Source organism: Mya arenaria, chromosome 5 (assembly GCF_026914265.1).
Source record: "Mya arenaria isolate MELC-2E11 chromosome 5, ASM2691426v1".
Lineage (NCBI taxonomy): Eukaryota > Metazoa > Mollusca > Bivalvia > Myida > Myidae > Mya > Mya arenaria.
Window position 1 is genome coordinate 70,432,413 of NC_069126.1, and position 23,146 is coordinate 70,455,558.

Genomic DNA, 23,146 nt, shown 5'->3' on the forward strand with positions numbered 1-23,146 from the left:
AATCATTACTGAAAGGATCTTAAATGAAATGAAGTATTATTTTAACAATTCTTGAATGAAATAATGAACTATTGGTGTAAATTTAATGAATGAATTGCAGGGTTGATGTCATTATCGAGATATGAACGCAATTGGGCTGGTTAAAGTGTGTGGAGTCCTTGCGTTCATACCCCGATAATGACATTAACCCTGCAATTCATTCCTTAAGCAAATACTAAAGTGCTCGGATGTTTACGGCCATCACACAATTAGGTATCATTACTCCATAGTATTTTAAATACAAAGTATGTCCCTTCATCGACTTAAAAAAGTTTGGTTTAAGTTTTAGGGCATTTTCTTTATTTTTAACTCAGGTTTCAAATGCATATTTACCTCATATTCTGGCATTGCTTATGTGTGGAAACCTTAAAACGATAAAGGGGACCAGAGTTACTTACGTGACTGAGTAGACGAGACCTTTACCCAGATGATGGTTTACGTGAAAAACGTAAGACATAGGCAGGTTATGCGGGATAGGGAAAAAGAAAATGACTCCCAATTCCTATTAACCAAATAAACAACTAAAATGGTGCGAAACCCTTAACACAAGGCAGCGCACGAAAAGGACCCATGACACTTTGTAGCCCTGATCTGGCTTTAAGTGATAGCATATGTGAATAACCAAGAATGTTAGGCAGGTTTTGAGGGAAAGGGACATGAAATAGGCTCCAAATGCCTTCATTGCATTAATAAAAAGTTGAGGTGCGAAAACATGAACACGAGCAAGTATACCATAGCGACCCAAATCACAGTGTAGCTGAGAACTGGCCATATACGGCGATGGAACATAAGTATATTCTAGGAATTTATGCAGGCTATGCGGGATAGGGACATGAAATATGCTCCTAATGGATATTTAGTTATTTATGTTCTGGCATTGTTATGGTGCGGAAACCTTACAGCACCAAGATCATTGCGACCTTTGTCACTGTGTAGCCGAGACTTTACCCCACATGATTTCATGTGAATTAGTAAGGATTTAATGCAGATTATGCGGGAAAGGGACATTCAAAAGAATCCCAATTACTATTAAGCAACTATTTGTACAACTTTTATGGTGCGATGACCTTAAAATAAGCAAAGCCTGCCTTAAATCCTAGGTTTTTCGAATATAGTATTACCTTGGCCTAGACCTCGGCTATACGATGACATAGGTCGTTATTGTCTCCTTGCTCATTTTGAGGTTTCCGCAACATCGTTATACCATTTCATGCGATAAATAGTCATTTGGAGCTTATTTCATGTCCTTATTCCGCCTATTCAGCCTGATATCCTAGGATATTTACATTCTATCAATTATGGTCATGTCTTGGCTTCACGGTGACATAGATCGCTATTGTCCCATCGCTCATTTTAAGGTTTCCCCTGTATATGAGGTACTGACTGTGGCAAATAGCGATTATGTGCCTATTTTCATATATGGCATAGCCGGCCTAAAACCCTAGGTTATTTACATGCAACTTTTACCTATGGCTATGTCTTGTCCCCACAGTGTAATAGGTGTCATATCCAAGAATGAGAAACTCTTAATACTACTAGTATACTGATATGACAATATATTGAGATACGGTGCTAGCACCGCATCACCGCGGTGACATGGTGATACGGTGCTACGGTGCTAACTTCACGCACATAAGGCAATGTTATTTGTGTGTCATTTAGTCAAATACGCTCTTTGCAATCGTAAAATAAATATCATATGTTAAGAATTCAATGTGCAGCTGTTCCTTAAAAAAACTGAAGGAAATGACTTGGGTCCATTTCATTAAGTAGAAACCATAGGTTTTAAGATGAAAATGATAATACAGCGACTGTTTAGAATGTCTGTTGCTCTTTGAAAATGTTTATGTCTAGGCAGTCGTTTTGTCAAGAATTAGCAGTGGCACAATAACGAAATACTAGTACGCTGTGATAGAAGCCATTTATAAATATTTATAAGTAATTGATACAAATAATTTCCTGTAGGAACCAACCTTATATTGAGAGATATTTTTCAAGTATTTTCACTCAAGAAATAAATAACAACAGTAGGCATTTCTGTAACTAAACTGTACAGCAGGATAAACTGTAGAAAAATGTATACAAAGTGCATTTGTTTAGGTAGTTTATATTCATGCATATTTCTGGTTACTTTTCGTGATTTTTAAAAACATAAAATAATTTATAAATTAGGCACTACAGCATACTTTGTTAGATAAAATGAAACATTTTAATCTTTAATATATTTTCCTGAAAAGTTGAGGTTATTTAAAAACAGGAGATGAAAATTAGCTCCCGGACCCTTTCAACCATTTATCACTACCATCGAAGTATGCCGGATAGTCGACCATGCTGTCATCAGACAGCTCTGAATAATAAATGTTTATATTTTACCTTCTCAAATATTTAAGTCAGAAAGATGTGCTGCATATAATTGAATTTTATAATATTAAATATTATATTTTTTTGTAATCGGATATTCTTATTTTTTTGTTATAAGTTAGACATGTTGAATAGTGTTATTTTTACAATTATTCATTTGCAATGTCACAGTTCACTTTAAATTGGATACGAAGATTAAAACCTTTGCTAAAATGTTCGAACTCAAATATGTTAGGGGCTGTGCATGTTTATATCTGTTTATCAAGAGCCATGTCTCCAACAATCAAATAAACTGTCAAACAATTACTATAGGTTTAATTCGTAGGTATGCCGGACGGGTGGAAAATCCGACCTGAGGCTACGTGCGGGGGGCGGTTACAAGGCATTTCAGAGTTACTGGCAACGCAGCGTTCCTTTTACACGACCGCTAAACGCCAGTTTCAACACTTATCGGCGTTGCAAAGAAAATGAGTTGTTGATACTGGTGCAGCTGTATCTTGTGTTTACTTCTATACACGTTAGTATGATTTTACTGCAGGTTGGCTACCATTTTGTATCAACAATGTGCGAACTGTTCTGCCTTTAGATTTTCTCTCGAATCAGACTTGTGGATATTTTGAGATCTGCTAGCATTTCAAGTACTCTTCGTTGCTTATACACACCGTAAAACATTCTGGGGCATTTAAATATCACTCTTATATATAGTCTTTACAAAACTTATCAACAATTCTTAAAAAGGAAATATGCACATATTTATAAATAAATACACTGTTGCTCTAGTGGTGGAGCTGTCGAGTAGTGGTGGCGCTTTCAAATATGTTTTACGCCCAAATGACATAAAGATTCAACGCTTTTGGAATGAAAACAAAATAAAAGTGACTATGTTTATCATACATTGTTTTGCTTGTTATGCCTACCAGTTGCGGAAACAATACTCTATTGAACTTCCTTAGTCAAAGTCAAAACTATTCCGGATGCCGTAGATTTGACCATAAAACTACATATTTCATTACCTAAATCGTCAAAGAAACGTCTGATATTTCGGATTGTTTTGGGTAGGGGCCCAACATTTTTAACTTTTCTTAGAAAACAACCTTCATTGTAAGCCATTGAAATTGCAGTTAGGCAATCATTTTGTACTACAATTATGTTATACTAGATTGTATTCTAAATTACAGTTAGATGACATGTGTTTTATTGATTTAGAACGGGTGAAGTGATATTACTCATCAAGTGACTTTCACATGTTAAATGTACTTTACTTCATGGCTTAATGGAAAACGGCAAGGTATTGATATTGCAAGGAAGCGGAATATTGTTGCTAAACAGAGTACACACAGAGCCCGACAGATCAACATCGGTAAATTATTGATCAATGGAGTTATTGAAAGAGCTTAACTCAGCTATAAAATGACAACGAGTTGCTAAATGCTGAAACACTTATTGACATTTTAGTGTATAAACGATCACATGACTTGCAGGGTGTGCGGAAATACTATTCCACGCGTTTGTAAACTTGGAATCCATTACACGCTTTTGTTGAATGGGGAACTCTGGTGGGAAAAAAAACATGATTGATGAGTTCATTGTTTTATATCATGTAAAATGGTGTATTTTCTTCCTCATACTAACTGACATTGACAATTAAATGTATTTGCCTATTTTGGGACCGTCTGAAGTCTACTCCCTTTAATACACTAGAATACAATGTTCGTACTTAGAACATGTTGCTAACTAAAATGAACAGGTCAAATGTAAATAGACCGGTTCAAATTAGGGAAAATTGATGAATATAAAGTGATAATAAATGAAATTTTGGCATTATTTTTCAGATGGATCAACCGAAATTTCATGAAAATCTTGTTTTAAATACGAAACCAAAACATTGCTGTAATAGGATATACAGATCATGCGCTGAAATATCTTGCAATTATGTAAGAATGTGATGAATGTACAACATCATCTAGATGTAACCCATACAGTGATACAGTTTACAGGGGTCAAGAAAGTTCAAGTTCAATTGTCAAACAATTAAAAAAACATTTTGTCATTCAGCCGTATGCAATACTTTGCTTTGTGAGATACAACCAGTTACTATAGCAGACGAGGTATCTGATAAATGACATGAACACAATTATTAGAAAACTTAAAGGCGTCATACCCCATCCAGTTCTGATGAATTGCGCTCTTGTATTGCTTTTGCCGGATACTATCGTCGTTTCCTAAAATATTTCGGCGGCTTAGTCCTACAATTGAAAGAGTTACTACCTGCGTTTACCACAAAAAAGGGATCTAAGACAACAAAACCAGAGTGGAAATGGAAAGACATGGAACAGGCTGTATTTAAAGGAACTGTTGTCTTCCCCATCCATACTTGCCTACCCGAATTCTCATATGCCGTTCGAACTACACACACCTGCATGTGGAAAAGCATTTACATGTACAAGACGGCCAAAAAATGGTCATTTCCTACACCAGTATGGCCTTCAATAAAGCAGAACAAGCTATAGTGCCTTTTATAAAGAATTCCTGGCTCTATGTGGGCAGTGACACAGAAGTTTAATGATAACTTGGATATGTCCCGTTCCACTATCCTGACAGACGACAACAATGCGAGGAATCACGTGACTTAAAGGGTCACATGGGTCATCACGGGTCACAACCGATGTAAACAACCCATTAAGTGACATTAATTTCTAAATAAATATTTTGAAAGAAAAGATATCAAACTAGTTCTTAAAAATATGCTAATTTCTACTTCCGCGCGGATGAAATATTTGAGATTAAGTTATATATTAATGATGAAATCCTTTGCCAAACTTTCAGCGTTTCGTCAATTCCGAATAGATGAAAATTCGATCACAGAACAAGTAAAAATCAGCGACCCAGCTTCAGGTTATTTGCATTTTGATTTCAGTATCTTATTTCGACACTCTTCCAATGAGAATGACTATTTTGGATGCAAATGAAGGCATGGGCCAAAAGCAAACACAGAAACATGCACACAAAAACATGAGTAAAATAAGGAGAGTATATCGCGGTGATACCCTCCTTGGGAAATGAAGAATAGCCGTCAATGAAAAGAAATTGCCAAAAAAAGGGCAACGATTTAACTAAAAAGAAGCAGTTCAAGACCTTAAACACCAAACAAGATATCTTATTGGGAAATGTTTTTGAAAACTATAAGAACATTGAACTGGTGATTACCGAGTCATCCTGAAAAGAGATACTAACATGTATATATGAATTATCTAGCCATCCAGTGTAGGAGAGAACAATGCGCCTGATGAGAAATAAGTTTTACTTGCCTGGAATGAAAGCATGGATAATGTTTTTGTTGTATCAGAAGGCAAAGGAAGATTGGCCAGGCGCCGCTCGTGAGTGTTAATAAATCATATCTACTTGAACTTACTGTAACTGACCTCTATACAAAATTTGCTAAAGATAACCAAACAATAAACTAAACCACTAATACGACAACGAAATCACACTCACTCTTTAATTGAGTTTCTGGTTCATTTCGGGACTCCAACAAGGCTACATTTCGACCAGGAAGCCAAATTTAGATGTCATATTAATAAATCAGAGCTGTGCCTCATCACAGGCATGAAGAAGAGTCATACTACCACCCGGAAATAAAGGGCCAGAACGATTTAATCGTACACTTCTGGGAATGTTGGTAACTCTTGACCAAAAGGCTGATTGGAAAGGATACATTAGCAGTTTATTTTATGCATATAAATGCACATCCCACAGATCCACCTAAATGGCTCCATACAAATTGCTTTTCGGAAGAAAGCCTCTGCTACCAATCAATGTCATGTTTGAGCAAGTAAGAGTAGAGCAAGTAGGTAAGAGAACGGAAGAGTACATTGAAGATCTTCAAGAAAGGATGGTGAAAACACACGATATTGTGGAACACAATACACAAACTTCAAAAGAGAGACAGAAATGGTACTACGAACAAAAGACAAAACCTGTTTAAACCGATTCAATATGGTGATTGTTAAGAAGATGGCTTTTGTGTTTTCAGTTTCATTTTCTCAATGTAGATCAATCATATATTGATGGAAGAAATGTTAATAGGTAGTAGATAGCAATGTAGATTAATTTTAAATTCTTTAGTTGGTTTTAATTTGCAGTATTGTACATTAATTAAAAAGAAAACAAAAAACAACATTTGCAGTAAGCAAGAACTTGTTAAATGATAGGGTCTACCTACATCCACATTGTGTTATAAAGAATAGATGGCAGTAAGAAGAAAAAAAGTGGTATGCATAACAACTGAAAAGGCATATAAGATATTTGGAGTGTGGACAAATGGACATTGTTGAGTCGGACGTAAATTGTTTTGTATATAATTAGGTTTAGATGACTTTTGTGCATAATCTATGATGTTATTTAAAGCAGTCGGACTATGTTAAAATGCAAAACACTATGCAGAAGTGTCGTACAATTATATGAAATGAGAGTGTATAATTAGTTCCATTCAAGGAAAATCAATAAATGATCAAGCTGTAAAGTACATTAAAACAGCAATTTGACTAAAGGAAAATCAATAGTGTTAAGTTTCAGTTCGTTTAGGTTATGCGAGTTTTTATTACTGAAAGCAAAACTTTTTTGGTGTGACATAATATCATTTGTATTTAAATAAGTTGATATGTTGTATTTAACAGGTAGTAAAAAAGAAAAGAAAACAGAAAAGCCTAACAATATAAAAATATAAACGCAATCTAGTAGAATGATGTTTCCATTTACATTGATAATATTTTCAATATGCGCTTTTACTTATTTAACATATTCATTAATAATTTACCACTGTGAAATATGACTAAAATACAAAATAACGATAGAGTAAGTCTTACACAGCTTATATCCAATGAAAGTCTAATTGAAATATTTGTAAAACAAATTAACATGAAGCATGCACCAAACGATTTTGTTTTGACTTTCAAACGTTATATTGTATAACTCTTAATCTAGGTTGTTTAACAAACTCAATTCCACCCAATGTAACAATGTGCTAAACTAATCCATATATATCCCTTGCTTGAACAACGATGCAGTTTGAAATTCTGAAAGTGTCAATTATAAACGAACATTGATAGTGTGTGTAAAATAGAATGATTTTTACAAACGTGCTTGCCATTCAATATGCATACTTTTTTAAATTAAGGAAAATCTTTGGAAGTTAAATCCTAAATAGTTTCTAAAACAAAAATGAAGCATTTTATTTTTTTGATCGTGAACAATAATAATTATTCAGAAACAAAAACAAGGCTTTTATTAAGCGGTAGAAATAGCTTAACATTACAAGTATTAAAACATTGAAATTGCATAAATGCAATCAATATTGCTAAAGTTTAAACATACAAAAGGAATGACTACTGTCTGAATCGTGTATCTATAAAGGTAAAGGGGTACTCTACACTTGTAATAACAATTTAAGCCGGTGGAAAACAGACCGGGCTTTACATTATGCGTATTTAGTGATGGCCAAGATCGATCCAGTGGTCGTAGTCTTTATACCTGACAAAAAGTACCGTGCATTTGAGTACGTGTAGAAATTATTGCCTCTACTTGACCAAGAAGATGGGTTTTGATTGAAAACATAAACCCGACAGGTTTGAAGAGTAACCATATACGATAGAGGATCATCCAAAAAGATAAAGTCGGTTTTAAAGGTAAGAGCTGAAGGCTCTAAGATTGAAAGAACACTTCATCAGAACCACTTACTCTTGATAGAGCATCATGATAAGGACAGTATGTTAGATAAAGTTGTTGTAGAACATAATGTTAAAGCTATGAATGCATCCACAAGGAAAGAGAAAAGACACTAGTGAAGATCACATTGAGTCCGACGAAGAAGGTGATGGAAATACAGAACATGTATGTCAGCATGGGGACGCCCATGACCCAGAAAGTAACATCAGTCATGAGAATGACAGCTTATCTACGGATAGAAACGAAGCTGAAAATGTCGTAAGTTACATTAGTGGAGCTTAAGATTTTAATGTTAACCTTCTATTTTCAGATGACACCTACAATCAAATTGAAATCCCGGAAGATCTTATGAACCAAGCAGAAGAACCAGTAGAAGTGATGCGTGCAGATGATCCTCCAGAGGTGCATTTCACAGTATTCGAAAATAATAAGCCAGCTGCCAAGCCTACCGAGAAAAGGGATGCTGTAGGTAGAAACAAACATTGAACAGTACCTCCACCAAGATGCTCAGAACGCGTTCGCAACCACTTGAAAAGTTTGACGAGTTTCACGCGTATAGCAACAAACCAATGGACAAGCTTATGCAATCCGATATTCTGAAAGAGGTACCAACTTAATGGTGAAATTATAAATAAATTAGTTGCTATGCTGTACTTTTTTACTATTTTAATTTGATTTGTGTAATTATTGTTTTACGCATTTTAAAATGTGTTTTGTGTAAACTCTGTAGGCATAGTTTTGTCAAGAGGGGGGGGGGAGAGAAAATTAATACTATTTTCCTTTATATTGAGGTCTGTTTTAATTTTTTATTCTTTTTGAAAATTATTGTTTCACAAATCGCTTATCTGTTGCAGATTGCAAAGTTCATAAAATAGAGAAGCCACATATTAGAAAGATGTTTACTGTTTTAGAAACTGATTGTTTTACAAATTGCTTATCAATCGCAGATTGCATAGTTCATACACTAGAGAAGCCACATACTAGAAAGTTGTTAACTGTTTAAAGTTTAGCATATGTGAGAAACATAGTGCTTGTACTATGTAGAAGTACATGGATATTATACATAGTAGTGATTTATCTGTATGAGAGGATTGTCAGACCAGATACTGGACTATTTTATTTTATTTTTATGCGACATAATGACGGCACGTAATTCCACATGGCGTTCAGTATGTGACTGTACCGATAACTGTATAATGCTTATATGTAACAGCGATTGTGGTTGAATCGGTCATGGTTTAACTCGGTTAGTAACGAAGTTTTGAAGCAAGAAAACAGAAAATTTATTTATCATAGTGCTGTTTGATTTCGCTTAAGTTATGCATTCTTGGTTTGATTCCTGTTTTATTTTTTATTATAGCAGTGATCTCACTGGATTTGTTTGTTTGTTATACGCCATTTCGTAATTCTGTTTTTAATCATAATTGATCGAGATAAAAGTGTTGTCGGAAAAACAGTAAAAAGTATAGAAAGATCAACAACTTAGCTTTTACCTACATCAAAGGGAAGTTTGGAAGTATATTTCTACCTATAGCTTGACTAAAACTTCCACAATTTAGTTTTTGGAAGTACAGAAACTTCCAACATTGATACATTTTTAAAGGGTGTCAGATTATAATTTTAATATATTTAATTAATCTGCGTTCAATGTTACATTTAAAGCTCAGTTTTTTTAACACACTGGTGAGTTGTCATTTTTTCGTTGAGAATAATATTTTTGTCAGAAGTTTTGTACACTGATTATTGAAATAGTGTTCAATGGACTTAGAACATCCATGTTACAGAAAAATCTTTCAAAAGTGATGGCCTCGGAAGTTTAAGCTTAGATAACACAGTTCATGCAACTGATGTGCAATTATTATGTATGTGTTTTATTGTTATATTTTTCGTTAAGTAATTAAAGACATTAAAATACTATAAAAAGTACTGTTCCAAGAAACACTATAGTATCACATACACGGGTTCCAGGTTAAAGCATTTACATAATCATTTATTAACGAATGCATTTCAAAATGATATTATTAACTTTCGATTATTGTCCGATAGTAACTAGAAATGCATGGTCCGATTCGATTTGATTATAGATAGAAAAGGAAGTCCGATTCTCAGACACTTTCTATAATACGTATTTGTAATGATGATAAAACATACTAGTTACGACGATAACACATTCATGTAATGACTAAAATATATACTTGTAACAACCGTCATTTATACTTGTAACGACTGTAATGCATACTTTTACCGACCATAAAAATACTAATTCGACTGTAAAACGTACTGGAAACTACTTTATGGTATACTTTTTATAAGTAGCATACATATATACGACGATTGTACAAAATAACACTTGTTATGACTATATTATTTACTTGTAACGAATATCAAAATACTTGTTAAGACTTTTATACATACTTGTAAAGACAATAATACATAGAGGATACTATGATAAGAAGGTATTTTATGGTGTAAAGCGTCCTATCTTAATATTCCATTGATTAAATACCTTACTTTTCATTCCTTTCTATTATTCGGTTCTAATTTGATTTAAATGTATCGCTATCTGTCCAGTGTCCTCATATGGAATGGCTTGCAAGTGTGAATATGTTGCGTAATTGTGTGTATTGAAGCAACTTAGAAGTTACAGAATTCACTTTATTGGGCAAAATAAGAAGATAATGATGATACGGAGTGCTGTATTTTCACTGTTGGATATGGAAAAGGAAATTGATAGGCATTTAATAAACACTTGTAACTATGATACTATGTTCTTTTAACGGTACTAAAAACTACTTGAAATGACTATATTAAACATACTTATAACGACTTTAACTAATTTTTGTTACGACAATAATACACAATTGTATGACAACAGGATATTACCTCTAACGACTTAAATGTATATCTTTAACGACGATTATACATACTTGAAATCTTTAAAACATGCTTGTAACGACGATAATACTACGTATAATTACCCCAAATACATTCTGGTAACAAATTGAACACATACGTGTAACGACTGTATTACATACTTGTTACGACGATTATATTACTTGTAACGTTTATAATCATTACTCGTTTCGACGAGAATACAAACTGGTAACGACGATGATACATACTTGTTAAAACTATAAGTTATTCTTGTCAAGACGACATAAATATTTGATTACATTAGGCAAGTTAACATGATTCATTTATGCATTTTCAATTACTGGGCTTGTCCCTGTTTTTTTCATTGTATTATTGTAATCTGAACATATAGTCGACTGTCAAATTACGAAAAAAGCAATTATTATATATACTTTCTACGATGGTTTACATTTGTCGTACATATTATACGATTATACATACTTGAAATCTTTAAAACATGCTTGTAACGACGATAATACTACGTATAATTACCCCAAATACATTCTGGTAACAAATTGAACACATACGTGTAACGACTGTATTACATACTTGTTACGACGATAATATTACTTGTAACGTTTATAATCATTACTCGTTTCGACGAGAATACAAACTGGTAACGACGATGATACATACTTGTTAAAACTATAAGTTATTCTTGTCAAGACGACATAAATATTTGATTACATTAGGCAAGTTAACATGATTCATTTATGCATTTTCAATTACTGGGCTTGTCCCTGTTTTTTTCATTGTATTATTGTAATCTGAACATATAGTCGACTGTCAAATTACGAAAAAAGCAATTATAATATATACTTGCTACGATGGTTTACATTTTTGAAACGACGATAGTGCATAATTCTAACAGCGATTATACATCAATTATTACGACTTAATGATCTTTTACAATAGTACTTCTTAAATTTAACAAATATGACTGCAGCTCGATAAATGATTATAAAATAAAATAAAGCTTGCTGAGCCGGATCAATGGAATCCTTATTGTCCCTAGACTCGCTTAGTCAAAGGAAGAAATCCCACCACTAGATGTCGTGATAAAAAAACGCGCAAATGATTATTGTGTTTTGTAGACCTCCAGAACTAAGATTCAATTTCACGCAGTACAAACAATATTTAATACCAAAGGCAATCGGGCAGATTGACAGTTATTAGCAAAATCTCATTCAAACCCCCGATTGCGGTGTCTTTATGTCGAAAATTCTAAGCAGATATTATAAATCCAAACAATTTACTAGTATTTAAAGTTGAAAGGCTGTCGCTTCGTTTACGTTACGCATGTAGTTTGGATCGCAATGGCACAGTAGCCAACAACACCTCACCAACAGAACACATTTTTTGGATTTGTGCTAACTATTATTAACCAGAGACTGGTCACTCGGAATATGTCCTGTGCCAGAAATAAAGATTCTTTAACATGACCTGGTGGACCAGTTTATATACCTGACTCCCCTGACAACCCAGAATAAAACCGAACAAACGAACATGTTATTAATGCAATCGCTTAAGTTAGCCATCTCATAACATACCGAAAGCACATGAAAATAATTGATGGTTGCAGGTGTCCTCTAAATCAACCCAATTTATAAAAACTGTTAGCATTTGCGTAATCAAAGAAAGTGATTTATCAGACCTTATCTTATTTCTCACGGAACATGGACAACGACGGCTTTAAAAGGCATAAACTTGTTTTGATGACGCGGTATTATAGTAGGAATAATATGCCGGAATTGGGTTTATAAGGTGAACGCGGGGGATGGGGTGCAATTGGATAAGCATCCGGTACGGAAACGTAAAAATCGAAGCAAAGACAGTCGCTAACTGCGCGACCAACGGGGTAACTACGACCCTGACTACCCGGGAAGGCATGAGGATACCGCAAACATGCGCTGGCAATACCGAGATGACGAAAATCGGGACGACTAGTGGGACTTTAAGGATTGCTGAATAATATTTACGTGTGAAACATAAACCTTTTATGGGGGTGTATCAAATTGTAGCATGTGATGGTGATGGTGTTTTACTGATTAATGTGGCTTATCTTACATTTTTTTTTTTAATTTTATAGTTAATTTATCCTCAGCTTATCCGCTTTCACAACTTTCAAAATTTAAAACTATTGATATAATTGAACATAAATAACTTCCAAGATCAAAAATCTTTTTTTCATATCAATCCTACTATGGTTTCTGTACATATTAAAGGACAAAATGCGTCAAGGCATACGAAAAGTAGAAAATGCACATTTCGTCCAGTGCCTTTAAATATCAAGTAAAGTTTCTCTAAAGTGTATCTGATTGTGTCATTTAAAAGGACTGTACCAAAAAATTGGCACCAAAAAAAATTATTTAATAAAATGATTTACTCGTTGATTGTAAAAAAGAATACCAAAATCAAAAGAAAAATGTGTCGAAGACCGGGTTCGAACCGGTGTCGCCAAAATTACAGTTCAGTGTTGTTTCCACTGAGCTACGAAGGCTTACTCTACAGGTGATTCAAATAAGCTTTTCACCTAACACAGTAATATAACGTGATAATCACGCATAAGGAATGAGTTCTACTAGGTAGACATACCCAGTAATCTTTTTAAATGACAAAATACGAAAACACTGCGAAAAATAAATTAATTGTAAACTATGTTGTACTTCAGTTAGTAAGTTTTAATGCATTGTACACATATATATCAAGATTATGTCAGTTTTCGACAATTGACAAACACTTGCACACTGACGTCATTTTCACGAAAATTTAAATGGCCGCCGTATACTTGGTAGGCAAACTTTTAAATATTAAAAGCTTTAAAGGGATTAAAATGGAACTATCGGTGCAATAATAGTAAAATAAGTTTTACCAATAATGACACCTTTTTTATAATGAAATATTTGAAGAACGGAAAAATTGCAGGCTTATTCTGAAAACATGTACGAAAAGGTTTGCTATTTTGTTATATCTCAGTTTTAAGACTTTAAGAATACATACTAATTATATGACATATCCTTCATTATTTCGCAAAATCATGTTTTTAAATTGATTTGAAATCATTGATAAATGACAAAACATGTATTATACAGGATAATACATAATTGACCATGGCTCTTGGTTGATAATTGCCCCAGTGGAAGGAATAATTGTCCGAGGACAATTTTCAAGTTTGTTTTCAAGAATGGTCTAGTGGAGGACTTAAATCTTAAGAGACTTAGTAATAATAAACTTGATTCATCAAATAAATAGAAATGGCTGGCAAAGATACTTCCCATCCGAAACATGACAAATGAAATCATCAGCCAAGGAACATGACAAATGAAATCATCAGCCAAGGAACAAGCAAGTTACCCCTATTTTCAAAAATACGACCCTTTAATAGAAAAGAACTATAGACCAGTCAGTGTTTAACATAATGCCAAACTATATATGAATCGGTCATAAACGAGCAACTGTATAGTCATTTTGATAAAAGACAATCATCCGTTCCTGGCAGCTAGCAGAAAAACATATAATATGTACTTTCTACGACGATAATACATACTTGTTACGACAATTATGCATACTTGTTTCGACTATAATAGATATTTGTTAAGACTATAACACATACCTGTTCCGACTATTATAACTACTTGTTTCGACTATAACATACTTGTTAAGACTAAACACATACTTGTTACGACTAAAGTAAACTCTTGCTCAGAAGATAGGATATGTTAACGTAGATATTCTATACGTTTCTACGACTATCTTACATACTTACTCACTATTAATCGGACCGATTGAGCATGTTCTGCAAGTGTAACAACCATAGTTTAGACTTGTAACGACGATACAACATACTTGTAACGACTATAGATATTGCAAACTTGTACAGACAACAATAAATATTTGTAACGACGATAATACATACTTGTTACGACGATTGTTTTATCACCACTGTTACTATTTGTATTATCTGCTGGAGGAATACAAAACCAAACGTCCCCGTTCATAGCTCTAGTGACGTTCCGAATGACACAGACGTACTCCCTTTTACTGACACAGGAGCAGCTAAGGTACGCCGGCGGTGTGGGGTCCGTTGCACATCCTGATGAGCCGTACCCTACTGCGGTTATAATATCGGGAGTTTTATCCGTATATCTTCTATTGTAGCTTGCATACTTAAAATCGGTAGACGAAGAGCACGTCAGTTGCAGTGATGAGTTTTCATGGACTGTGAAACCTCCAGATGTCCCGTTTCCTGACAAAGTTATCCCGAGCACTGGAAAATAAAGGACCTAGTATGATTTGTTCGTTTGCTCATCAATTTCAGATTAAAGGGATTCCGCAATTATCAGAAAATGTTCACTGTTCGCTTAAGGTGCTACAACTGTGCGCCCAGGGTATAAAACTGTATGCAACTTGTTCATAGTACATCATGGCGGGTTTTAGAAATGTAACAACAGTGCTGTTTGTTAATAAACAACGAGGAATCCCCACGTATCATCATGTCAATAAGAGTGGTAAAAATAGTGCTGATATACTATGCAAAACAATCGTTGTAAACAAAAAGTTATTTAACTACGGTTATTTACAATAAACGCCAATATTTTAGGCATCAAAATGTTATTTTGGATGTTTATGGCGTAAAAGAAAGCAATAAATGGTTATACTTTGAACACACAGTAGTGAACGATTAGAAACATCCCGGCATTCCAATTTAAATCATAATAGCCCAAATAATATATATATCCACATGACCTAGACGACCCATCACACGCTGATGCATTTGACCAGAAAGTGCCAATAACGATATGATGAAACACTACAATAGCAAATATGACCACTGAATTTACGATGTAGCTTTTAATCAAAATGCGTATTAAATGATCACTAGTTTTTAGTTTTGAAAATATTATAATTTGATGGTGATATTTTAACTGCATTACCTTCACTCGCTTACTGATCAAAAGACTTTCTTGATCTTACTCTATTTTGGCGTACATCCTTTTATAAGACGTATGTATGTATAGAACATTTAGACATGCACTTATAGCATTTATACATTTTAATTGTTTGTTCGATGGTAGAAGTGGATTGAAATTCGCACCAATGTGTGTCAATATATACAGTTGAGCGATAATATAGCGTATATGTAGTAGTTGCATAGACATCATCTTACGTTAATATGAAGACAACAAATGAATTATACGTTTTATGATTGCACTAACATTAAATAAATGCAAAACCAATGTACTTCATGAATTGTCACGACATGGAATACGTTTGAAAACGGAAGGCAATACAAGTATACATTGCTTGATAGTATTTAAAGAAAAGAACGATTTTGATTAAGGATCCTTGGAGAGCCAGTAGTGTGAAATGTAGCAATGTTACGTCTTCAGATAATCAATTCGATGAAACCGTGTAAAGTGCTCCACGTGCAGATGTAATGGTGTTGAAAGGTTCTAAATATTGCCGATATAATGCAAAGGGGTTTGTAGTTCGTATGTTTTAGTAATAGTAAAAATTAGTTTATTAGTTGATATAACCCTTCGCAAGTATCCTTGCCAACGGTTGAAAGTGCCCCGTTTAGTTACGATTGGTTCCTATTGCCACCTATGAAACATTTCGTTTGTATGCCCCCTTTTCGTGCATACTGTCTAACAAACATCTCTTGTTATGAAAATGCTGATTTTACCTAAAACTTACACCAATAAAATAAAAATAAAATGGCGGAATTTCGGGGGGGGGGGGTGTTATCATTATGTAGAATAGTTGCCGATTTCAAGCAAATGTCTGTATGATTGAATGTTATCCATTCCCAAAGCGCAAAATACTATTGATAAGTATTTTGTTAGGTTGAAGATGATATTCCGATGAAATATATTATCTTTAACAAGATTGTCGAGGAGCGAACAACAACGATCATATGTTGTGTTTTGCTGTCTAACAAATGCATAAATTGACAATGATCAAAGCCAGAGTTATTGGCTTTGAGGTACATGTGATTAATATATATCGGAGCAGATGTTTACCTAATTCCATTTGAATATTAGTAGCCGATGAGGATAACGTCATCTCTATTAAATATATGTGATTGCATATATACTTTGATTGTTGAAATGCATTATATTTTATCGAAATACCGTTATCGCCATATGATTGGCTAGAAAAATGTCTTAAAGTATTATTCTTTTTATTATTATTCTTATTAAATCCCAATATGTATGGACAGAAAAGGCTTCATCAAAGCTGAATTTCCTAGATTTTAGAGTTAAATCGCCTTAATAATATATATTTTTTTATTTATTGTGCAAACAAATGTTAAGTCTTCATCATCCAAACATCATACAACCTGGCTAAGGCGAGCAACACTTTGTCAAATAATCATTTTGAATTCAGATTAATTTTCTCAAAATATTGTCTCTTTGATTGTAACGATTATTTCATTCAATCATATATTAATACGTTTTTACAATCTTTATTAAAAAAAATGTTTGATTTGACGTATTGTTTCTTTTAATTAATGTTCATTCATTTCGTTTTTTGATGTTTTACTGTTCCGGGCTGATTCAGACAGAAAACAATATGTACTCGTCCGTTGTACCTACTCCGGAAAATAACAAAAGCAATTGATAGAAAGTACAGAAAGTACTGCTGAAGGGTTATTTGTCTAATTAATATTACATTTAAACTTTTGTTTTCGTCAGTATTTTATTCCTGGCAAGGGACCATTACAATATTGCTTTGAATCTTTATTAATGCTTCTTAAATAATATTGATGTAATGGATATATTAGTTTAAAATGTTCTTAAATCACATATGAGCACTGGATAATAAGTAATGTAAGATCTTTAAATGGAGGTCTACCTTTGCGCATTTATCTTCAATCCATCTGTAAGTATTTCCGCATGCCCTAAAGCTTATTGAATAGGACAAATATAATTATTAGTATACTATGATAGTCATAGCGTCAACACCGTAGTAAAATTTAAAAACAATCCAAAGAATTGAAACTAACTAAAGTATGTTTAGAGGCAAAAAAAGTGATTTAATCAGATTAACCATTCACGACAAAATGTCTTGAATTATTCAAATGATAAAATACTTCGAAAGTTTAAATCTTTTAACAAGTCGGCATATTTGAACAATTTAGACAAACTTAGGCACTGAATTGTGTGGTTTTGTACTCGAATATACTTGGTTTACTTACGCTATTTAACTTTTAAAAGTGTCTTGGAAGTCGGGAATTTGCGATTTTTTAAAACAAAAAAGTGTTATTTACTTAGTTGGATTGTAAGGTTTGAAACTTTCAGAAAGAAGAATTATGTGGAACTTGGTCGTTTTGTAACGATCACACCATTATAATTTGGTTATTTCGTACAGTGGTAACACGTTTTTCATCAGCATATATAATAGAACATTTCATTAGTACTGAAAATTATATACCATGGGCATAATTCAATCTGCTTTTCCAGGCAACATCTTGCCAACGGTCCTCAGCAGTACTAACAGTACTTTGATTGAATTTGTTATAAGCTTGCAATTATTGACGAATGTGGGCTAACAAAGTCAAATCCCTCAAGACTTATGTTTCGTTGACCTTCCCAAAGAGGTGGCTACAGCAGTTTATTATCCATGTGTATTCTGTCTGTATTGTTTACTGTTCATTTTGGCCTGTCGAATAGCATGTTAGAAAAAATCACTTTCTATGAAAGCGTTTTATATTACGTTGTGTTAGTAATTAAGCATATACGAGCATATTGTGAATTATAGTTTATGTATTACATAAACAATGTATTGCCAAAACATGGACTTCATTGACTAATTTTAGTGATATACAATTAAAATTAAAGTTCGCACGATTAAAAAAAACATTATTGATAAGAGTAAACAGAGCCTTGTTTTTATTTTTTAAATTAGCTTTTTTAATAAATACGAAATAAAACTGATATTCTCTTTACGAGCGTTTAAGGAAAAATTTGTATTGTTTTCATTGTTTTTTAAGACATGTTATGAAGTCAAACATTTGCCTTCTTTTGTATTTTCTCTTAGATTTGTATCGTGGTTGCATTGTGAAAAGCAAACAGTTAAATAGTGAATATACATTAACACGTTTCAATGTTTCAAGTTTTATTTACATAATATTCAGAAGGGCATGACCAATGTGGATAAATTCAGTATTTACAGGTGAACGCATAACAAAACAATATTACCAACATAAACTACAAAACAATCAAACAGAGAACAAGTAAATAGAAAAATATTCAAAGTATATATACACACATATATCGTTGTTAAACATATTCATTTTTATCATTTACAAGAACTATCAGCTGTTGTAATATTATAATATTCTCTGTGTACATATATACAAGAGACATGTACTTTATCCTAGAACCACACGAACAGACAAAAAAGAAATTGTGAGCAGAGTTATTTGACCAAGACCTAAGAGGACCCAATGGGCGCCTGATGATTTACCTTTTCGACGTTCTTGTTGTTAATTTGACATTGCCTATTTGCGCTCTAGGCTTTTTCCTTTGGTGCGGTGTTCAACAATTCTACAGCGTTCATCAGTAGATTTAACGAAATACTTGTAGGTCCTATGTAAACTAAACCTTTTATAACTGTCATGGTCACTCAGCCTTTGAAACCTTGAGATAACTATGGGACGGAATAGGCGAAATTCGCAAATTTCTTATTAGGGGCGTTTGACTTCTTTGCTTCAGCATTTGATTGATGTATTAACACCTTTTGAAATACATGTTATGTGAAGATTCTTAACGCATATTTTTCCCGCTGTTTTATTTGTGATATATAAGAGATATCAACTAGTAAGTTAACATTATACATTCCTAAATGACTATTGTTGAAGAGAAATTGAAATAAGATAGCGAGTTAAATAATTATAGGAGGTCAAGACACACCGAACTTTTTACCAGAATTTTCTTTATTGTCCAAATGAGCAAACATTTTATTATTCTTACTTTCCATAGACGAGAAAAGATCAGAACAGCACGAAACATTTCTAAAACATTTGTACAAAATTTGTAATTGATTTCATTTCTTAGTTCTTACTAATAGGTTACTTCTAACATTATGTTAACAAGTACATATTGTAAACTTAAATCAATATGAAAAATATTGGTTATTGGATAACAAACAAGTTAAAACAAATATTGATTACAACATGCTCACGCAATCTTAATGCCAAATTATGACTTGTTTCTATATGTCAACTTCAACAATAACCTTTGTAAAAGAAATATCATATTAACATAAAAACATACATTATAGAAAATTTAAAAGGTCAAAATTATTTTGGGCAAAATTTACCTGTTAAATTCAAACAAAAACATCAATCGGCAAGCTGAATTAATCCTCTGGAACACTTCTCTTACTATTTAACCTACTTCTTGATAACAAAAAAGTCACAACAAAACTAGCTTTGCTCTAACGTATCTTAATGTCAACGACAACAGGTCTAAAAGTAATGGCTTTTTTAAAGTAGATACATTTGCCATTTTTAAACCTTTTTCCTGAAACAACCTTGATACGATTAGCCGAAAATTCTAAATTTTCTATATTTTATCAAATGAAAACAGCAATGTGTGCCAGTTTAATGACTGCATTGGTTTCTCAGTGCAATAGACGTGTGAATATGTCAGTACATTATTCCTAACGACACTAGAAAGTTTGGAAACTTTTGGCTTGGAACATAATGAACTGTTTATGCACAGAGGAATGATCACCTCTAACAAGTACAATTGTTTTTTGCATGAAGGTCCTTGATTTTAATTCTCTCTGGGCTTTCACCACTGGAAACAGGACAACATATGTCAGTGTCAACATGTTCCCACACAAACACTGTCCCTGGATGGCTACTAGTGATCCGAAAAGACAAGTTGTTATAATTATTTGAAAAACAAAATAAGTTCACAGTTTTAAAATATAACAAATTCAATAAGCATTTATAATGACTACACACCATTATATTAAATGATCTAATATCATTCTATATGTACCTTTAAAGCTCATGAACTCCATGACTATGATTTTGTAATCTTAAGGTCATGGAGGTGTATTTGCTTAAAATGGTGGTACTTGGTAAGTCCTGGTATTGGCCACTACACGCTCTTTAAGAAATCCATCCAATGGCTGGGTCACTGACTTCGTCGGTTCTTTAATAAGCTGCAGGATTTTGTACCTGCCCCGGGATGACTTTTGGACAGTATCCGCCACTTCCTCCATTGTACACATCTTTGCATTGGATGATCGCCATTTCAGCTTTTTTCAGTTATCTTAGGTTAATGAAAAATCAAACAAAACAAGCATATGAATGTTATTTATGTGTAAGTGCCGGTCGGGGCGAAATTTCGTTGACTTGTCGACATTTCCAAAACAGAATTAATCAACAAATTCATGTTTTAAGCCAGATCAGGTTCAAATAGCTATATCTGATAGTACTTGCTGTTGAGTGTTGACCGCACATGATTCCTTAATTATTTTCAGCGAAACACTGCATGATTAAACTTAAAAATACGTTTCGACATCATTGTTGACATTTTACATTTTCCGCCATTTTGACTTCCGGTTCAAATTCATTTTGCACTTTCAGCAATGGAAAACTATCAGTGGTTAGTAAAATATTTAATCCCCTGATGGTTTGAATGTATTAATAATAAAATATGTACTTACCATCGTTTTATACCGCAAATTCTGCCAAACGCTTTTGTTTAAAGTCAATTAACTCGCGTAGGCCTTTTGACCTAAATGTTTATCTGCGAAGAAATTTAGTTATATGCAATCTGAATCAAAGGGATATTACAGCAATGAAACGGTTATAGATGGGAAATAATTTGTTAACATATCAAACAATAAGGTCAAATACAACTACTGTAATAAATAAATTACATGACAGTTCAGCAAAGGACAGAAACGTGTTTAACTTAATATTTGTTTATTGTAAATAAAAGTTAATTGTTTGAGGTTGATTTTCTCGGAAACGAGGTTACCTCATTTGGACCTAAAATCTCAAAGTGCATCACATATGTTTGCCTTCCACTTTGACCAACCCAATTACGATCATAACCCGATATTGACATCAACCCCGAAATTAATTCCTTAAATATTTAATGTCATCTGCATAAATTGTGTCGGACAAAAAGAATGTTTACATAATGTATATTAAGAAAGAACCCCACAGTAGTCGAAATGAATCAGTGATACTGTGACTTATTACCTCAACTATGCATAATTGATCAAACAATTATTTAGTTAATTAACATATTATATTCGATAAAAAGGTTAATTCATTAATATTTAATGCCACCTGCATACATTATACAGTATAAATGTTTGCATAAAGTATTGTAAGATAGGACCCACAGTATTCGAAATAAATCAGTCTTACTGTGACTTGAGTGTATTGTTAATACCTCAACTATGCATACATTATCAAACAAATATTTAGTTTATTACAAAATTCAATACCTTGACCGCAAATAGTAATTCCAAATAATATAAACAGCTCCATATTACAACCACATGCCTGATCTTCACACAAACTTAATAATCAAACTAACACAAAGTTCCTTTAAGGAAGGAAATACTGAATACAGATATAATCGCTGAGTGCAAAGCTATTGAACACGACAACCGCCAAGTACGTATTTATATATAAAGTAACGCTTAAGCGATTGTTCGATAACATGTTTCACTGGTGCGCTAAAATTTAAAACAAGATCAATTTAAATGCATGAAACCAAAGACACCTGATTAAAAATTAACTGAAATAGTTGTGTTTATATTTTCCCGTTTGGCTTGTTTTTCTGTTTGCGACAATAAAAGTTTTGTTATCTTAAATGTTATTATTTATTATTATGTGCACAGGAATAATAACTGTGAGGCACTCTATCGCAAAGTAACTCAAAAACTGCTTGAAGCAATTGATTGAAACATGGTACAAAGCTAGATGACACTTTTAAGCTGTGGTTTTTGCAGAAATTATGACTCTGTGACATTTTATTTGTTGATCAGTTGATTTAACAAACAGGCAAACCCCTACTATTGCCAGGAGGTAAAGGTCGAGCACACCGTCGCTAGGCATCTCTATAGA

At 33.3% G+C, this 23,146-nt stretch overlaps 1 protein-coding gene across 7 annotated transcripts in view; it reads right to left on the minus strand.

The window, feature by feature from the left end:
* Positions 1 to 22,650, minus strand: part of LOC128233401 (hemicentin-1-like) — a 67,743-nt gene extending 45,093 nt beyond the window's left edge. For all 7 annotated transcript variants that reach the window (XM_052947066.1, XM_052947065.1, XM_052947061.1 and 4 more), the window contains exons 1-2: positions 22,522 to 22,650; positions 14,954 to 15,304 (exon numbers count right to left, since the gene is read on the minus strand). In XM_052947066.1, the coding sequence (XP_052803026.1) occupies positions 14,954 to 15,304; positions 22,522 to 22,564 (394 nt within the window). In that variant the 5' untranslated portion in view covers positions 22,565 to 22,650. The remainder of the gene's footprint in view (positions 1 to 14,953; positions 15,305 to 22,521) is intronic.
* Between the last annotated feature and the right edge of the window lie 496 nt (positions 22,651 to 23,146).